Source organism: Lithobates pipiens, unplaced genomic scaffold (assembly GCF_037356315.1).
Source record: "Lithobates pipiens isolate NorthernLeopardFrog02 unplaced genomic scaffold, aLitPip1_a1.2 Scaffold_8, whole genome shotgun sequence".
NCBI classification, from domain to species: domain Eukaryota; kingdom Metazoa; phylum Chordata; class Amphibia; order Anura; family Ranidae; genus Lithobates; species Lithobates pipiens.
The window spans coordinates 176,240,184-176,259,504 of NW_027507903.1; the positions used below are offsets into that span (position 1 = coordinate 176,240,184).

The 19,321-nt window shown below is 43.5% G+C and overlaps 1 protein-coding gene across 1 annotated transcript in view; it reads right to left on the minus strand.

The window, feature by feature from the left end:
• Window positions 1-19,321, minus strand: part of COG5 (component of oligomeric golgi complex 5) — a 485,726-nt gene that overhangs the window by 71,415 nt on the left and 394,990 nt on the right. Inside the window, exon 16 of the mRNA XM_077472430.1 lies at window positions 7,778-7,840. Within this exon, the coding sequence (XP_077328556.1) occupies window positions 7,778-7,840 (63 nt within the window). The remainder of the gene's footprint in view (window positions 1-7,777; window positions 7,841-19,321) is intronic.

The following is a 19,321-nucleotide window of genomic DNA, read 5'->3' on the forward strand; positions in this document are numbered from 1 at the left end:
AGGGTACTCTTACCACCGGTGGCATTTTTAATAATGTCATCCAATGAGGCTCCAAAGAGCCGGTCGCCAAGGAAGGGAAGGTCCGTCAGGGCTTTCTTAGATGCCTGGTCAACAGACCAGCATCTTAATCAAATCAGGTGCCGCAGCACCACAGCTGACACTGAAGCCCTGGATAACAAAGGGAGGGTATCCAGGGATGTGTCACAAACATACTTGAGGCCTTGCACTAGTTGGTCCGCCAATTCAACACAGACAGGAGAAGCCTTCTGCTCTCCCAATACGCAGTGCAAAATTTTGTCCACTCAGTCAGTGTCTGTGACACAAGTGCAGATGCCAGTACTGGTCGTATGGCGGACCCCACAACCGTAAACAAGGAACGAGACACTGCCTCGGCCTTCCTGTCCGTGGGATCCTTAAATGCAGGAGTCCCCTCTACCGGGATCGTGGTTACTTTATTTAACCTGGATACTGGGAGGTCCACGACCGGAGGAGCTGACAATTTCTTGAGAAGGCTTTCCTCAAAGGGATAACGCACCGCCATGTTTTTGGGGACCGAAAAGGTCCTTTGCGGCTGACCCCATTCCCTGTAGATGAACTTGTCAAAATAAGTCAAATACGGGAACACCTTAGGTGAACGTGCTGGCTTGCGGGACCCAAAGGGGAGGGGGCAGGGGCCTTTTTAGCACACTTCTCCTTCCACGCACCGCCTCTATTTTAGCAACAAATGAGTTCAGGCCCGTCGTCAGGGTGTCCATCGGCACAATGCCATCCGCAGGTGACCCGGTTGCAATTGCCTGGATTTCGGGGGAAGAAACACAAGTTTCTGAAGCCATGCTGACCCTACCCTGTCTGCCACCTGAAAGGGGACTTAGGACAGTGAAGGTCCCACCCTCCTGCTGCCGCTGGCTGGGGGGGGCTCCTAGCACCATACTCACCACCCTGAGGTGTTCTGTGTCAGTTACTAGCCGTGCCTGTAGTCCCCAGGAGGTCACCCAAGTGCAGAGTGAAGAGGCTGTGTCGGCAGCAGCAGTAGAAAAGAGCGCTGAAGCGATCTGCAGAGCTTTCACCAGCGTTCAGGGAATGGCTGCTCAGCGACCTGTATACACAGGAAACAGCATGTGATAGCACATGGCATGCTGTCACTAGAGTGCTGCGTTGAAAAAAAAGCACTCAGGCTTCAAGAAAATGGCCGCCAATGGTCTGAATAGGGAAAACCTACAGAAAATGGCCGCTGAAGCTCACAAGGGGAACCTGCTCTGCCCCCATCCAAAATGGCCGCCGGACAGTGCCATGTGGTGAGAGTCACAGTGCTGCCTCAAACACAGCAAAATATCTCCACAGGCACCTTTTTGGGACCCACCACACCGAAACCAGGACCATCGCTAACCGCACAGACCCCATACAGGTGAGAGACCCAGCGATCCCTGGTACACACCGCACAGCAGACACCTCTGGAGCTGAGGTATATCATGGCCTGCCGAGCCGTAGCTGCAACGTGCACGCGCTCGATGGCCGGACTGGGGGGACTACAAGGATAACTTAACCAGCCTGTCACCCAGCCGGCAGTTGATCGAAGATCTCAGGATCATTCATCTTGCGCAAAAGCATAAGTTCTGCATCAAAAAAATGGACCGAAGGGCCCGCAGGGTTCCTAAGTCATTCTCCCTCACGAGGCAAAATAAAAACTGAAGCTGCTGGGGCAGCAGGGAGGGTTGTTAGCACAGGCTCTGCCCCCTGGGCGGTACTGACAATTCTGTGCATTGTGTTACAATTTTGCCTAGTTTCTCCTAGTGGCAGGCTAACAAACCCATTTAGTTACAGAGAGGAGCTGTGTCGGTCGGTGAATATAAGAGAAAATTCTATTTTTCATGTAATCTATAGAGAAAAAAAACAAACAAAAAAAAAAACAGGATTTTTAAAACTGCTTACCTGTAAAATCCTTTTCTTTGATGTACATCAGGGGACACAGATCCATAGTACTTACTATGTGGGTTATAGGGGCCACTGATAGGTGATGGACACAGGCACGCCCTAAGGCAAGATGTGCACTCCCTATATAACCCCTCCCACTACTGGGAGTCCTCAGTTTTGTAGTTAAGCAATACAAGTGTACACCAAGAAGGGAGGGACTTCTGTGTCCCCTGATGTACATCAAAGAAAAGGATTTTTACAAGTAAGCGGTTTTAAAAACCCAGTTTTCTTTTCTTACATCAGGGGACACAGAGCCATAGTTCTTACTATGTGGGAGGCCCCATAGCAATGGCAACTGAAGGGAGGGAGACACAACAAAAAAGGAGGCCAGAGGACTCATACTGCAGCCTGCAGTATACTGCGCCCGAAGGAAATATCCTCATGACCTTTAAAATCTGGTAAACGTATGAACTGAAGACCAAGTTGCGGCCTTACAGATCTGAGCCATAGAGGCCTGATGATGCACTGCCCAAGAGGCACTAATCGCCCTGGTTGAGTGTGCTCTAACATGAAAAGGAGAAATTCTCTTCTTTAACCACTTTCAGACCGGACCAATTTGCTGGTCAAAGACAAGACCACTTTTTGTGATTCGGCACTGTGTCGCTTTAACTGACAATTGCGCGGTCGTGCGACGTGGCTCCCAAACAAAATTGACGTCCTTTTTTTTCCCACAAATAGAGCTTTCTTTTGGTGGTATTTGATCACCCCTGCGGTTTTTATTTTTTGCGCTATAAACAAAAATAGAGCGACAATTTTGAAAAAAACGCATTATTTTTTACTTTTTGTTATAATAAATATCCCCCAAAAATATATAAAAAAACATTTTTTTCCCTCAGTTTAGGCCGATACGTATTCTTCTACATATTTTTGGTAAAAAAAATCGCAATAAGCGATTATTGATTGGTTTGCGCAAAAGTTATAGCGTTTACAAAATAGGGATAGTTTTATAGCATTTTTATTAATAATTTTTTATAATTTTTTTTTTTACTAGTAATGGCGGCGATCAGCGATTTTTATTGTGACTGCGACATTGTGGGGGACCCATCGGACATTTTTGGGACCATTGTCATTTATACAGTAATCACTGCTATATAAATGCAGTGATTCCTGTGTAAATGACACTGGCAGTGAAGGGGTTAACCAGTGGGTGGCAGTGTAGGGGTTAAGTGTTCCTAGGGGTGTGTTACTAACTGTGGGGGGGGTTGGGCTTTCATTTAGTGTACACTGATCTCTGCTCCAATCACATGGAGCAGAGATCAGCGTCACTAGTTGCTAGGCAGAATGGAGAAATGCTGTTTACTCGGCATTTCCTCCATTCGGCCGCTCCGTGAGACGATCGCGGGGATGCCCGCGGCGATCGAGTCCGCGGGTCCCGCGACCGGACTCACGGGGGTCCCGACCAGCGCGGGAGCGCGCCGCCGGCGGCGCGCTCCAGATGGCAGGGGGGCATTGAATATTGGACGTACCTGTACGCCAATATGCCTGCCCGTGCCATTCTGTCGACGTACATCGTCGTGCGCTGGTCGGGAAGTGGTTAAACCATAAGCATGAATAATGACTTGACAAATCCATTTGGAAATAGTAGATTTTTATGCTGCCTGTCCCCTTTTTGGACCTTCTGGCAGTACAAATAAAACATCTGTTTTGCAAATCTGAGCGGTCACCTTTAAATACACTCTGACCGCTCTTACTACATGGAGGGAATGTAGTGCCTACTCTTCCCTAGATTGAGGCTCTGGGAAGAAAGAAGGAATAACAATATCTTGGTTTAAGTGAAAACCTGTCACCAATTGTATTCTATAACTTGTCCAGAAGATAATGATACAAATACAATTCTGGTACAAAGCATTTAAAAGATACTACATTAAAGATTAAAGTGATTGTAAATAATCACCTTGTAAAACAACAAATTCAGTTTAAAATAGAAATGAAAGGCAAAACATTTTTTTATAGAAATAAAAAAAAAAACATTATGAACACCTTCTTGCCCTTTTTTTTTATAAGTGATCACATCCCTCTGTTCTCAGCTGAATACGAGCTGGGGTGGGGGGAGAAGCAGCAGCACACTGAGCTTGCCAGTAAATGGCTGTGCAGTGGGGGCATGTCAGGACAAATCTGATCATTGGAGGAGAGTACACTGAGTTCCCAGCATAGCTAGAGATCTGACCACAGTGTGCCATACATATCAAGTCTCCCGCATTTCTGCGGCAGCACCCACAAGCGCTTCACAAACTCCTGGGAATGATCAGTATGGCGGGGAACAGCTGTGAACACCGATCTCCTTTGTATTGATTTTTAGCTGACAAACGTTTCTCCTTCTCTCCCTCCTGTGGCTGTCAGCCAAAAAGCTATACAGAGATTGGTGCTCACAGCTGTTCCCCACCACACCGATCAGTCCCAGCTGTTCTGCATGCTCCTCCCCCGGCCCCCTCTGTGTCCTTCTTCGCCCTCCTGTTCTCCTCCGGCCCTCCAGTCCTCCTCCTCCGCCCCCCCCTCGCCCCCCACAGCCAGCTCCCCTCCTCTTCTGCCGGCTGTGGGGGGGCGACTGTCAGGAATATGAGATCGCTCCTGTGTCCTGTGATAACTGAACTGTGTTTACTCTGCTCAGTTTATGAATTAACAGGAGCCTGTCTCCTGTTCATTCATCTTTAGTGTTGAGAAAGGGACTAGGGAAATACTGTAAAAAAAAATTATAACAAAATGAAAAAGTGTAAAAAAATAAAATAAACTACTGACATCACTCTCCCCTGCCCTACCAACACCGTCCACTGCCCCAACACCCTCCCCCCAAAAAGCATTGTGAAAAACAAATTAAATTGTAAAAAAAGAAATTACTATAAATAAAAAAACTACTGACCCTGTCCACTGCCAGATACCACCCCCGCCCTCTTCCCCAGAAGGACGGTGAAAAAATATTGAAAAAGGGCATGAAGCCCCACCTCCCTGAAATGAGTTTGCCCCTCCCTGAAATTAGTTTTTGCAGGTTGATGTCTGGTGTGCTCGCCTGCTTATTGTGGTCAGTTTTCAATAGGAAAGCAGAGGCACTGGCCGGAACACCAATGATTTCACATAAAGGAAGCAATACAAAGAGAAATTAGTATACTTTGTCATACAAGTACATGGTACAGCTGGCACATATCAGGAATATGAAGTGTTGGGGTAACAAACGCTTTAAATAAATAGGAAGGTCCATACTTGTGACATGTTACAAATGCTTAACAATTTGTGTGCCATAACATTGAAAAGGAATATATGTATATACATACACACACATACAGTATATACAGTGGGGCAAAAAAGTATTTAGTCAGCCACCTATTTTGCAAGTTCTCCCACTTAAAAAGATGAGAGAAGCCTCTAATTGTCATCATAGGTATACCTCAACTATGAGAGACAAAATGTGGAAACAAATCCAGACAATCACATTGTCTGATTTTTGAAAGAATTTATTTGCAAATTATGGTGGAAAATTTGTATTTGGTCACCTACAAACAAGCACGATTTCTGGCTCTCATAGACCTGTATCTTCTTCTTTAAGAGGCTCCTTTGTCCTCCACTCTTTACCTGTATTAATGGCACTTGTTTGAACTTGTTATCAGTATAAAAGACACCTGTCCACAACCTTAAACAGTCACACTCAAAACTCCCCTATGGTGAAGACCAAAGAGCTGTCAAAGGACACCAGAAACAAAATTGTAGACCTGCACCAGGCTGGGAAGACTAAATCTGAAATAGGCAAGCAGCTTGGTGTGAAGAAATCAACTGTGGGAGCAATGATTAGAAAATGGAAGACATACAAGACCACTAATAATCTCCCTTGATCTGGGGCTCCACGCAAGATCTCACCCCGTGGGGTCAAAATGATCACAAGAAGGGTGAGCAAAAATCCCAGAACCACACAGGGGGACCTAGTGAATGACCTGCAGAGAGCTGGTACCAACGTAACAAAGGCTACCATGAGTAACACACTATGCCGCCAGGGACTCAGATCCTGCAGTGCCAGACATGTCCCCCTGCTTAAGCCAGTACATGTCTGGGCCTGTCTGTTTGCTAGAGAGCATTTGGATGATCCAGAAGAGGATTGGGATAATGTCATATGGTCAGATGAAACCAAAGTAGGACTGTTTGGTAGAAACACAACTCATTATGTTCGGAGAACAGAGAATGCTGAGTTGCAACCAAAGAACACCATACCTACTGTGAAGCATGGGGGTGGCAACATCATGCTTTGGGACGGTTTCTCTGCAAAGGGAACAGGACGACTGATCCATGTACATGAAAGAATGAATGGGGCCATGTATTGTGAGATTTTGAGAGCAAGGGCATTGAAGATAAAACGTGGCTGGGTCTTTCAGCAAACCTCCTCCCATAAGCAAGGGCATTGAAGATGAAACATGGCTGGGTCTTTGAGCATGACAATGATCCCAAACACACCGCCCGGGCAACGAAGGAGTGGCTTCGTAAGTAGCATTTCAAGGTCCTGGAGTGGCCTAGCCAGTCTCCAGATCTCAACCCCATAGAAAACCTTTGGAGGGAATTGAAAGTCCGTGTTGCCCAGTGACAGCCCCAAAACATCACTGCTCTAGAGGAGATCTGCATGGAGGAATGGGCCAACATACCAGCAACAGTGTGTGACAACCTTGTGAAGACTTACAGAAAACTTTTGACTTCTGTCATTGCCAACAAAGGATATATAAAAAAGTATCGAGATGAACTTTTGATATTGACAAAATACTTATTTTCCACCATAATTTGCGAATAAATTCTTTAAAAAAAAAATCAGACAATGTGATTGTCTGGATTTGTTTCCATATTTTGTCTCTAATAGTTGAGGTATAGCTATGATGACAATTACAGGCCTCTCTCATCCTTTTAAATGGGAAAAATTGCACAATTGGTGGCTGACTAAATACTTTTTTGCCCCACTGTAGATATCGCAAATGCCTCATGTCTCATGTGTATAGAATAAGTACATTACAGCACCAAGAGGTAGGTAGCGCAGGATTCAGTTATAATGGCAATCATCAATGACAACATATTAAGGATGTAAATCAATGTACTTGTATTCCGTTTAGATTAAATAGATATAAACTATAGTCACTGTGATAATAGATAGTGTGGGGCATTTTGCACTTTTTTTTTTTTTGCAACAACTCAGCACCTAATTTTACTGTCTCAGTTCTCACTTTGCACCACTGATAGTTTATCGGGCCCACCTGCGCATGGTTCGTGCCCTGTTACAAAACGTCAATCAGGACCACAATGCTCCTCAAAACACCATAAACCCGCTACAAGGGGAAACAAAGCAAGAACCAAATGAATCAGAGGCAGAACTCAGAAAATACTATTGTTACAACCGTTTTCATACTTTCAGTTTTGTTTAGCAAAATATTGTCGACTAAAGGTTTGGCCTTCTGTTTCATACAAAGTAGGATTGTTTTTTTTTTGTATAGCTTTGTGTCTGAGTGTTCTTTTTACTTCTATATCACTATTTTATAAAGTGGGGATATTTTAAAGACAGTATCTAGTAATACTTTTGTTTACTTTTATAGCTATGTATTGCTTCTTTGGATCCTCTCCACTTCACATGTTGCTTTGTATGTTCAATAATAGTACATTGCCTTCTATCTGCCGACCCTCTCCAGAATGTAATTACATGACAATACCTTTACTCAACTATCACACATAATTCCAATATTTGCTGTGTACAGCTCGCTTACAAGTCTTCCAGCTAGATTCTAAAACAAACATTCATCTTCTTGCAATTTTTATTGCATTCATTCATGAGATCAAAAGGACTTATTACCTTCATGGCAGCAGTTATATTCTGTTCTGCAGCAGCTGGGAGTAAACTCTGACCCAAAATAACCTTAAAGGGGAACAAAAAAAAAAAGGTGTTGATGAAAAAATGTATTGATCTTTCATCATAACTCATTCAGTTGAAAATTGTGATATACAAGTTACAGAAATAGCTGTGTAATAACATAATAACAGCACACTGGAAAATAATATATATACATACATACACACACACACACACACACACACACACACACACACACACACCATAAGACCGCTGTTGAGTGAAAATAAAAACTATTGTAAATATTAATGTTTCTAATCATGTAGTCTGATGCTAGGATGCACTGCATCTAGTATTTTTATATGTATGGAGGCCACAGAAAACAGAACAAGTGGTCCATCAAGTCTATTCAAATTTTTTATTTTCTTTGTAATTTATTTTATTTGTTTTACTTTGTTGTCTGGCTATAGAACAATGTATGTCCAAAGCATGCTTGAATTTACTGTTAGACCCCTGATAGCGATCTATTAGCGATGCTTTACGGTCGTTTTAGCGGCACTATTCGGCCACTTTTAACCCCTGCTAGCGGCCGAAGAAAGGGTTAAATGCACCCAAAAGGCGCTGCCCATTGATTTCAATGGGCAGGGCGGTGGAGGAGCGGTGTATGCGCTGCTCCTCCACTGCCCCAAAGATGCTGTTTGCAGGACTTGTTCTAACGTCCAGCAAGTGCACAACTCCAACGTGAAAGCACTCGGGCTTTCACACTGGGGCTGCAAAGGAGGCATTTTTCAGGCACTTTACAGGCACTATTTTTAGCCCTTCAGAACCTGAAAAATGCCTCCAGTGTGAGAACTAAACCCAATAATTTAGCAGTTAAAAAAAAAACGATTACAGTTACGGGAATGTAACTCTCACATTTACTTGGGTTCTCAACCAAACTGTCAAAACTATCAAATGGTTGGTGGCATAACTGATCAAACATGCAGCACCATGGCAGTTTCAGGTGAAACATAGGCCAAGAAGGCAGCCTCCTTGGCTGAAAAGGATAGGAGGGTTTAATTTCACTTTAACTGACTCACTATTCCTCTGGAAGTTTACACCACGCATTGACTACTCTTTAAACCTCCAAAACCTTCCCCCCTGACAGTTTGAGGTCATGACCCAAGCGTTCTTGATCTTGGCTTCATAATAAAAATACTGCCTTTCTGAACCCTATTCACACCCTTATTAAAGAGGAGGGCCAGTTTAAAAAAAATAAAAATTAAAAGTCAGCAGCTGCAAACACTGTAGCTGCTGACTTTTAATAAGCACACTTACCTGTCCAGGGCGCCCGCAATGTCTGCCGCCCGAGGCTGACCCGTCCCTCAGTCTCGGGTCCCGGCGCCGCCATTTTCGCTAAGGGAAACAGGCAGTGGAGCCTTGCGCCTTCACTGCCCGTTTCCTACTGCGCATGCATGAGTCACGTAGCGCTTTGTGAATGGGGCGCGCTGTGTTCTGGGACACACAGTTCCCAGAACACACAGCGCCCCATATCCCAGAAGATGCTGCACAGAGGAGAGAAGACAGAAGATCTCCGCGGAGGAGGAAGAGGCAGATTAGGATGATGTGCCTAGCAACAGGCATTTCTGGTAAGTAAAAAAAAAAAAAAATTTCCATTTTTTTTTCTTAATTATTTCTAATTTTTAATGTATTTTTTTTTTTTCAGGGTGGCCCTCCACTTTAATGTATTTAAAGGTTCAATCAGGTCTCCCTTTTCCTTTCTTTCCTAAAGACTGTACATACTAAAAGATTTTTTTTCCTAAAATAAAAAAGATGTTATGCTTACCTGCTCTGTGCAATGATATTGCACAGAGCGACCACTTACCTCAATTTTGCCAGTCCCCCACTGGTGCTCTCCCCTTCTCCCTGCTCTAGGTGCCTTCTCGGCAAGCCAGGTGCTAAAGGGGCACTTGTGGACTCCCAACACTGGCTGTGTGCATCCATAGGTGCATACAGTTGACCACCCCCTCCTCCTCAAAAAACTAAATTTGCTTGGTCTCCATGGATGCACTCTCCGTTGGTTTGAATCTTACCTATCTCATCGCACCTTCAGTGTCAGTTACAATTTTACTTCCTCTTCTCCAACTCCCCTTTCCGTTGGGGTCCCCCAAGGTTCTGTCCTTGGACCTCTACTATTCTCGATCTACACGTGCTCCCTGGGTCAGCTGATAGCCTCCCATGGCTTCCACTACCATTTATATGCTGATGACACCCAAATCTATCTCTCTGCCCCTCAGCTCACCCCATCAATCTCCTCACGCATCACTGATCTACTAACAGACATATCAGCCTGGATGTCACACCACTTCCTCAAACGTAATCTTTCTAAAACCGAGCTCTTAATATTTCCTCCCCCACGTGCCCCTTCGCCTGACTTCTCTGTCAAGATCAATGGCACATCTATCAGTCCATCCCCACATGCCAGGGTGCTAGGGGTAACCTTAGACTCTGAACTGTCCTTTCAGGCCCACATACAAGCCCTGTCCAAATCATGCCGCCTTAGCCTCCGCAACATTTCCAGAATACACCCATGTTTCACTAATGACACCACCAAGCTTCTAATTCACTCCCTGGTCATCTCTCGCCTCGACTACTGCAACTCCCTCCTCGTTGGATTACCTTTACATAGACTATCCCCCCTCCAGTCCATAATGAATGCCGCTGCGAGACTCATCCACCTTACCAGCCATTCAGTGTCCTCCACCCCTCTCTGCCAATCCCTGCACTGGCTTCCACTCACCCAACGAATAAAATTCAAAGTACTAACAATTTACAAAGCCATCCATAACTCTGCCCCTAGTTACATCTCTAACCTAGTCCCAAAATACCAACCAAGCCGCTCTCTTTGGTCATCCCAAGACCTCCTGCTCTCTAGCTCCCTTGTCACCTCCTCCCATGCTCGCCTCCAGGATTTCTCCAGAGCCATGTCTCTGCTCCCTCCACATAGGAGTTTGACTGACAGGAGCTTATGGCTCCTACTGCTCTCATTGTCTCTAGAGATACCAGGAGGTGAGAGGAGCGGTGCTGCAGCTGGGACAGTGCTGGAAAGGTGAGAAGAGTCAGGTAAGGGTTTACAGATAGGGATGTAGAACAGGTAATGGCACGTTTCTTACCTTACAGTGGAACCCAACCCCCCTCCTCTGCCTACCTGATGTGATGTTCTACACAGGAAGAATACTTACCCAGTTAGTGGACCCAGAGTTGTCCCACTTCATCTTCTTCCAGAATGTCATTGGAAGCCACTAGGCCCACCCCCTCCTGCTTTAGTGAATGGATGCTCCTGGCGCCTCTCAGGCTATGATTTCACAAATTCTGAGAGGCACCGGTGAGCACTGACGTCACTGCCCTAGGCGAATGACAGAAGAAGGGTTGGATTGGAAAGTAAACATACAAAAGCTGTGAAGCAGTAAGCCTCTTGCTTATGATCCCTCTAGTGGTACACACTAGAATTCTATTCTCTTCTCCTGCCTGGTTATACTCTTTGCTCATTTTGCAATCACCTGAAATAAGTAACCCAGTTTTCTTTCCTCTGTATTTAAGGCCGAAACTGCACCCCCAATATTGTGTTCTGTCAAGTGATTCTTTTTCTTTAGGTGTATTATTTTACATTTAAAACTTTGAACTGCAGTTTCCACTGCTTTGACCAATCTTTCTGCAATGCCAAATCGTTCCATGTTAGAGACACCTCCTGGAATATCAACATAATTTTCACACCTTTGTATCATCAGCAAAAATGCACACCTTACCCACCCCACAGCTTTAGTTATATCACTTATAAACAGATTAAGTAGAACAAGACCTATAACAGAGCTTTGTGGTAGACCACCAGTGACTGCTCTCTGGATAATGGTAAACATTTGTTAGTAATGGTTATAAGAACACAGAAGTTAATTGAAGTGTACATATAGCCAAAAATGTTATTTTGTTTGGATAGTGTAGGGAAGAGTAAAGCCAGTCAGTTAATTGTGTGCAGTCTGCATCTAGTTAGGGCGTTTGCCCTTCACTTCATGTCCCAGAAATGCATAGAAAGGGATATAACTACAAAGGGCAATTATCATTTTAGTGTTAACAAAACAGATGTCCCCATTGAAGGAGTTACCCTCATCTCTAGTTCTTGTTGATAATTGGTAGAAGATTGCCATTATCTCTGGATGGTGTGTGCCATTTTATATTGCATACTCAATTGGTATAAACCTATGGTTCTCTTTGGCATATTCCTAGAGTTCCAATACTATTATATGCCCATTTCTTTGTCAGTCCGGTCCCTAAATATTTATATATACAAATTGAGTTTTGTCTTGTCTATACATCAGCCTTTGTTTATTTGCCTCAATCAGGACTATGGAAATATGGCCGTCACATGATCATACCGGATTTGGTCCTCTAGCAGTTTGTCTCCACCATTATGGCTGTGGCATTTTTCTTTCACTGATGGCCGGACTACAACATCATGGCCACAATGTATTTGCCTATATGGGAATTACTGATCGGCCTCTAGTGTATGCACTATGGCAACATGGCCGCCATTTTCTTCCAATCTCGGTGGGGTTTCTCACCATCCAGGGACGATTGCTAGATTGCTCTTATAAATATTACCTTACCGCTATACTCCTCTATCCCTTGATAATGTTCTCACTGAAAGGCGTCAGGAGCTAGAGTGATGAATATATGATATTTATATTGGATTAATTCATGTATTGTTTAAGTGGACATACTGTGACCGCAGCCTACACCGAGCTAATTTACTTGTTTATTGCTTGGCTACACTGTTTGCGCAACTTAATTTTTGGAATTTATTTTTCCAGTAATATGCGGACAAAGGTGACTTGTAACTGGTTGGCATAGGTTGTTGCATTTTTATCATCACCCTTTCTTTACGCACTGTTTTATTAAGTCTGTTAAAGTCGAATTTGGAAGAGAACATGTAAAGGAGATTAATTATAAATACATTTACAAAAACTATAGTAACAAAAGTTGCAAATGCCAAAGACTTTTTTTTTTCAGATTAAAGACAAGTGCAGGACACGTATGTGATAAACCATAGTATAAAATCAATAAGCATAACAAATGTCAGGGGCAATCTTTCTTCAGAAAGCATATCCGTAAATTCATGTACGTTCACAATGTGAAGTAGACAAGATGGTGAGGGGAGAAGACTAAAGTGAGATTAAAGCTCTGAAACAGAACAAAGATCAAAAGGCCAGATGTCATATACAGCAGGAGCAAAAGTGAATAAAGGCTAGAATTCAGGAGTAAGAGATAAGTTGACATGTGTGAGGAGAGAACTGCTTTTACCTTTAAGGCTTCACATAATGTTGCACGTTACATTTCAGGTATAAGAGCAAAAGGACAATTTCACAGTACAGAGACATTAAACACAGACGCTATGGATATTCCAAATGGTGTGCTGGACCTGACCTTCACCTCCACAGTCATTACTCTTTTGCATTAATGTACAGTGACTGAAGTAAAGTTTTACTTGCTAAAAGCTGCATAAGAGAAAGATAAAAGAGGAAAATCGGTAAAGGGAGCCCAATTACTTAAAGCAGAGCTCCACGCTCCTTCAGAAAAAAGTCAGTATTTGTAGCTGCAATATTAGGACACTTACCTATTCACAAACCCAGCGGTGTCCTCACCCGAGCCAATTTTTTGGTCGGCTCTCGGGTGCTGCCGCCACCATCTCAGCTAAGGGAAACTGGCAGTGAAGCCTTGCAGCTTCACAGTGGGTTCTCTATTGCACATGCACTAATTGCACTGCGCTTTGTGAATGACCCTGAGTTAGTAGTCTCCAAATAAAAATGATGTCCTCTTCTGCATCTCTCAGCCTCTCATGACTCTCCTGGTCCTGATGTCTGAGCTGAATAGATTTGGGCAAATAACTTAATTTAGGATTAAGTCAGAAATCCTACCTATTATTCTTCCAGGGGAACTCTCCTCCCTTTTATGCCGATCTTACTTTTTTGTGTGCCAAGTCCCTACCATATCTATGGGTCCACATCTTGGCAGATTTCATAAGGTTTTATGACCTCATATAAGGGGCCCTCCTGGAGAAAGTAAACTCTGACCTTCAAATGTGACAAGATCTATCCCTTACTTGTTGAGGAGGACCAATGCCATTAAGATGACTAGGTTTCCAGGAATTTACTTATTACATACTATTCTGATCACTTTCCCTCAGACCTTTTTCAGACATATGAGAAGAATGTTCTAAACATTTGTGTGGCACAAGAACCACCACACATTAGCATATACACTCTTACATAGATTGAAACTGGATGGCGGAATGGGCCTTCCTGATTTCACTTTATATTATAAAGCACTGGCCCTAGTATATATATTGAATTTGCATCATAACACCACCAACAAGCTCTGGGTACCCCTAAAAAAAGTCGATGGCGGGAAGGAATCTTGAAAGCGCACCATAGATAGCAGCCACAAATAGCACTCGGACTGGACATAAAGTGTAAGACCCCATTTGGGATATACTGAATGCTAACGGGGAACTGGCTGTAAAGACCTCTCATCTGGCTCTGTTAGAGGGTTTTCCCTGGTTTGCACTAGGGGAAGGCATTTCTTTTTTTTCTTATGTGAGGGGCAGATGGAAATACTCCCTGTGCCAAGTTGGTTCCTACTAGTAAATAACTTCCCGTGAAAATTTTGAGCAGGTCCTTTGGGACTTTCCCAATAGATCACTGGAGATACTGACAACTCTCTTACTTTGTTAGTAAGGTAACCCCTAAACTATGTGCAAACTCTAATCTTTTAAATTGCTATTTTTTTCCTGGACCCGCTCCTATACTGCTGTATTTATTTTTGGCGAGTAGCCATTTTTAGATAGGCTGAAGAAGCAACATGCTTTGAAATGCGTCCCAAACTCCCAGTGCACTTCCAGCGGTGTCAGGCATCCTCTCCACCCAGGCTCCGGCTTCTATCACTGGTCGGGTTGTCATCCTGCAGCAGCAGCTCCCTCCTGCCTGTGTTCTCCCCCTGCTCACAGCTGAAGCAGGGGAATTCCACAGCAGCTCTAGGCTCCAGAGGCAGCAGCTGTGACTTTTACTGCTTTGCACAAGCTCCCCCTTTGGGAGTGTGTTTTTAATCAATAATAAATATTGTTCACTTTGTTTACTACACTGTGGGGTTTGCCCTTTTCCTTTCCCTTTTATAAATTGCTTTTAGACTCTTCTGCTCTAAAACCCTGATACTTTATCAATGGGAGAAAAAAAAATAGAATTGAGTTCTCCCTACCCCAACTGCAAAAGATCATACACACCTCATCTAAAAGCTCCTAAATATTCCCTCAAACTGAACTCAAGGTCCTGGAAGGGATGTACTCAGAAGGGCACCCCTTTACATACCCTGGATTTATGATTTCTTGGCCATTTTTCAGAGAATATGAATGATAACAAAAAAAAGTTTCTTTCACTCATGGATAGTGTTTGGCTGAAGCCATTTATTATCAATCAACTGTGTTTACTGTCTTTAGATCATAATCACAACAGAAATTACCCAAATGACTCTGATCAAAAGTTTTACCCCAGTCCTTAATACTGTGTATTGCCCCCTTTAACATAAATGACAGCTTGAAGTCTTTTGTGGTATTTGTAAATCTTCTCAGATGGAAAGCTGCCCATTCCTCTTGGCAAAAAGCCACCAGTTCCTGTAAATTCTTGGGCTGTCTTGCATGAACTGCACATTTGAGATCTCCCCAGAGTGGCTCAATGATATCGAGGTCAGGAGAATGAGATGGCCACTCCAGAACCTTCACTTTATTCTGCTGTAGCCAATGACAGGCCAACTTGGCCTTGTGTTTTGGATCATTGTTATGTTGGAATGTCCAAGTACGTCCCATGCGCAGCTTCCTGGTTGATGAATGCAAATGTTCCTCCAGTATTTTTTGATAACATACTGCATTCATCTTGCCATAAATTTTGACCAAATTTCCTGTGCCTTTGTAGCTCACACATCCCCAAAACATCAGTGATCCACCTCAGTGTTTCACAGTAGGAATTGCGTACCTTTCATCATAGGCCTTCTTGGCTCTTCTCCAAATGTAGCGCTAATGGTTGTTGCCAAAAAGCTCAATTTTGGTCTTATCACTCCAAATGACTTTGTGCCAGAAGGTTTGAGGCTGGTCTCTGTGCTGTTTGGCATATTGTAAGTGGGATACTTTGTAGCATTTGCGTAGTAATGGCTTTCTTCTGGCAACTCAACCATGCAGCCCATCTTTCTTCAAGTGCCTCCTTATTGCGCTTCCTAAAACAGCCACACCAAATGTTTTCAGAGGGTCTTGTATTCCAGCTGAAGTTATTTGTGGGGTTTTCTTTGCAACCCAAACAATTTTCCTGGCAGTTGTGGCTGAAATTTTAGTTGGACTACCTGACTGTGACAGACCCCTCATTTTCTACTTCTTGATTAGAGTTTGAACACTGCTGATTGGCATTCTCAATTCCTTGGATATCTTTTTATATCCCTTTCCTGTTTTATACAGTTTAACTACCTTTTCCCGCAGATCCGTTGACAATACTTTTGCTTTCCCCATGACTCAGAATCCAGAAACATCAGTGCACTCTTGAGTACCTGAGAATAGAGACACTGAAGTTTATCCTGGGGAAGTAAAACCTTGAACAAAGCTATATAAAAAAAAAAAAAAAAAAAAAAACCCAGCCCGTATATAGTTTGAACAATAAGTCAGATCCAGCGCTGACTTTTCGATAGTCAGGATCTATCTGAAGGACTAATGAGTCTGCACTGTCACTGACATTGGCTGACAGAGCCCTCTTAACAGGAGGTCATCTAGGTATCCCATGATGGGAACACTGTGAGAGCAGAATGAACAGGGGCCAGCACCTTGGTGAAAATCTGGGATGCAGAAGCCAGTCCCAAGAGAAGGTCCACTGAAAAATGCCTACAGATAGCAATGATTAGCTGGAAAGATAGGAAGGAATGTGCAGGTAAGCATCCTTGATGCTCACACAGGCCAGAAAATCTCTAGATTGAATGAAGGATATCACTGACTGGGCAGATTCCATTTGGGACATTTGCACCTGAGGGATACTGTTGAGAAGTCTTAGAAACTTTCTGGGACCAGACAGCTGGGAAGGCTAGCAGACATATCCCGAACTGGTCAAGTGGGGGTGCCTTTTCATTGTGAAGAGGGCTTACTCCCAAGGTTTGGCCAGAGGCTTAAAAGAGAAGCAATGAACTCTTTATCAAGAAGCAGGCAGTTTTTCCTGCCCGAGAATTTGAATTTTTTGCGGGCAAAAAGAACTCTTTCGTCCCATGTGACTTCCCTGATTTAGGTGTCTAAGGATTAGCCTAACTGGCATTACCCATCAAAGGGATACACTTCAGAAGCATCTTGGAAAAGAAGCTGCACAGATCTTAAGCCAAAGGATCTGTCCCATACAGTGCCTTGCAAAAGTATTCGGCCCCCTTGAACTTTTCAACCTTTTGCCACATTTCAGGCTTCAAACATAAAGATATAAAATTTTTATTTTTTGTGAAGAATCACCAACAAGTGGGACACAATTGTGAAGTGGAACGAAATCTATTGGATATTTTAAACTTTTTTAGCAAATAAAAAACTGAAAAGTGGTGCGTGCAAAATTATTCGGCCCCTTTACTTTCAGTGCAGCAAACTCACTCCAGAAGTTCATGGAGGATCTCTGAATGATCCAATGTTGTCCTAAATGACTGATGGTGATGAATAGAATCCACCTGTGTGTAATCAAGTCTCTGTATAAATGCACCTGCTCTGTGATAGTCTCAGGGTTCTGTTGAAAGCGCAGAGAGCATCATGAAGACCAAGGAACACACCAGGTAGGCCCATAATACTGTTGTGGAGAAGTTTAAAGCCGGATTTGGATACAAAAAGATTTCCCAAGCTTTAAACATCCCAAGGAGCACTGTGCAAGCGATGATTTTGAAATGGAAGGAGTATCAGACCACTGCAAATCTACCAAGACCTGGCCGTCCCTCTAAACTTTCAGCTCAGACAAGAAGACTGATCAGAGATGCAGCCAAGAGGCCCATGATCACTCTGGATGAACTGCAGAGAACTACAGCTGAGGTGGGAGAGTCTGTCCATAGGTACACTGCACAAATCTGGCCTTTATGGAAGAGTGACAAGAAGAAAGCCATTTCTCAAAGATATCCATAAAAAGTCTCGTCTAAAGTTTGCCACAAGCCACCTGGGAGACACACCAAACATGTGGAAGAAGGTGCTCTGGTCAGATGAAACCAAAATCAAACTTTTTGCCCACAATGCAAAACGATATGTTTGGCGTAAAAGCAACACAGCTCATCACCCTCAACACACCATCCTCACTGTCAAACATGGTGGTGGGAGCATCATGGTTTGGCCTTCTTTTCTTCAGCAGGGACAGGGAAGATGGTTAAAATTGAGGGGAAGATGGATGCAGCCAAATACAGGACCATTCTGGATGAAAACCTGTTGGAGTCTGCAAAAGACCTGAAACTGGGACGGAGATTTATCTTCCAACAAGACAATGATCCCAAACATACAGCAAAATCTACAAAGGAATGGTTCACAAATAAACGTATCCAGGTGTTAGAATGGCCAAGTCAAAGTCCAGACCGGAATCCAATCGAGAATCTGTGGAAAGAGCTGAAAACTGCTGTTCACAAACGCTCTCTATCCAACCTCACTGAGCTCGAGCTGTTTTCCAAGGAAGAACGGGCAAGAATTTCAGTCTCTCGATGTGCAAAACTGATAGAGACATACCCCAAGCGACTTGCAGCTGTAATCGCAGCAAAAGGTGGCTCTACAAAGTATTAACGCAAGGGGGCCGAATAATTTTGCATGCCCCACTTTTCATTTTTTTATTAGTTAAAAAAGTTTAAAAAATCCAACAGATTTCGTTCCACTTCACAATTGTGTCCCACTTGTCGGTGATTCTTCACAAAAAATAAAAATGTTATATCTTTATGTTTGAAGCCTGAAATGTGGCAAAAGGTTGAAAAGTTCAAGGGGGCCGAATACTTTCGCAAGGCACTGTATATACCAAAAAGGAGACCCATCTTGTAGATCTGGCGACGGGTATCTGCCAGTCCATTGACACAATATTGTAGAGCCACGAGGGAGAGCTTCAAATGCTCTTACCATTTGTACCCAGTATGGACACGGGATCTATAATCATAACTAGAAGCTGCATAACTGGGCGCTTTTTTTAAAACCCCTCAATAGGAAGTTGTTGGGCATAACATTTGGGGGGGGGGGTTGGACAACCTCTCAGGGTAAGGATAGTCACCATACAACACAGACTGTAAAAGAGTGAACAGGGACCATTTGGATTGTTGATGTGATTCAGGGAACCCATATTAGTAACCTTTAAGCAAGGTCAACACAGGATTTTCTAAATTTAAGCAAGTGCATATTGCATCCACGAGGACAGAAATGGTATCTTTGATTTGGGGAGAAATATCACCAAATAGGTTTTTATCCTGTGATAGGCACTCTGGACACAGGCCAATCCTCTTTTTCCTCAT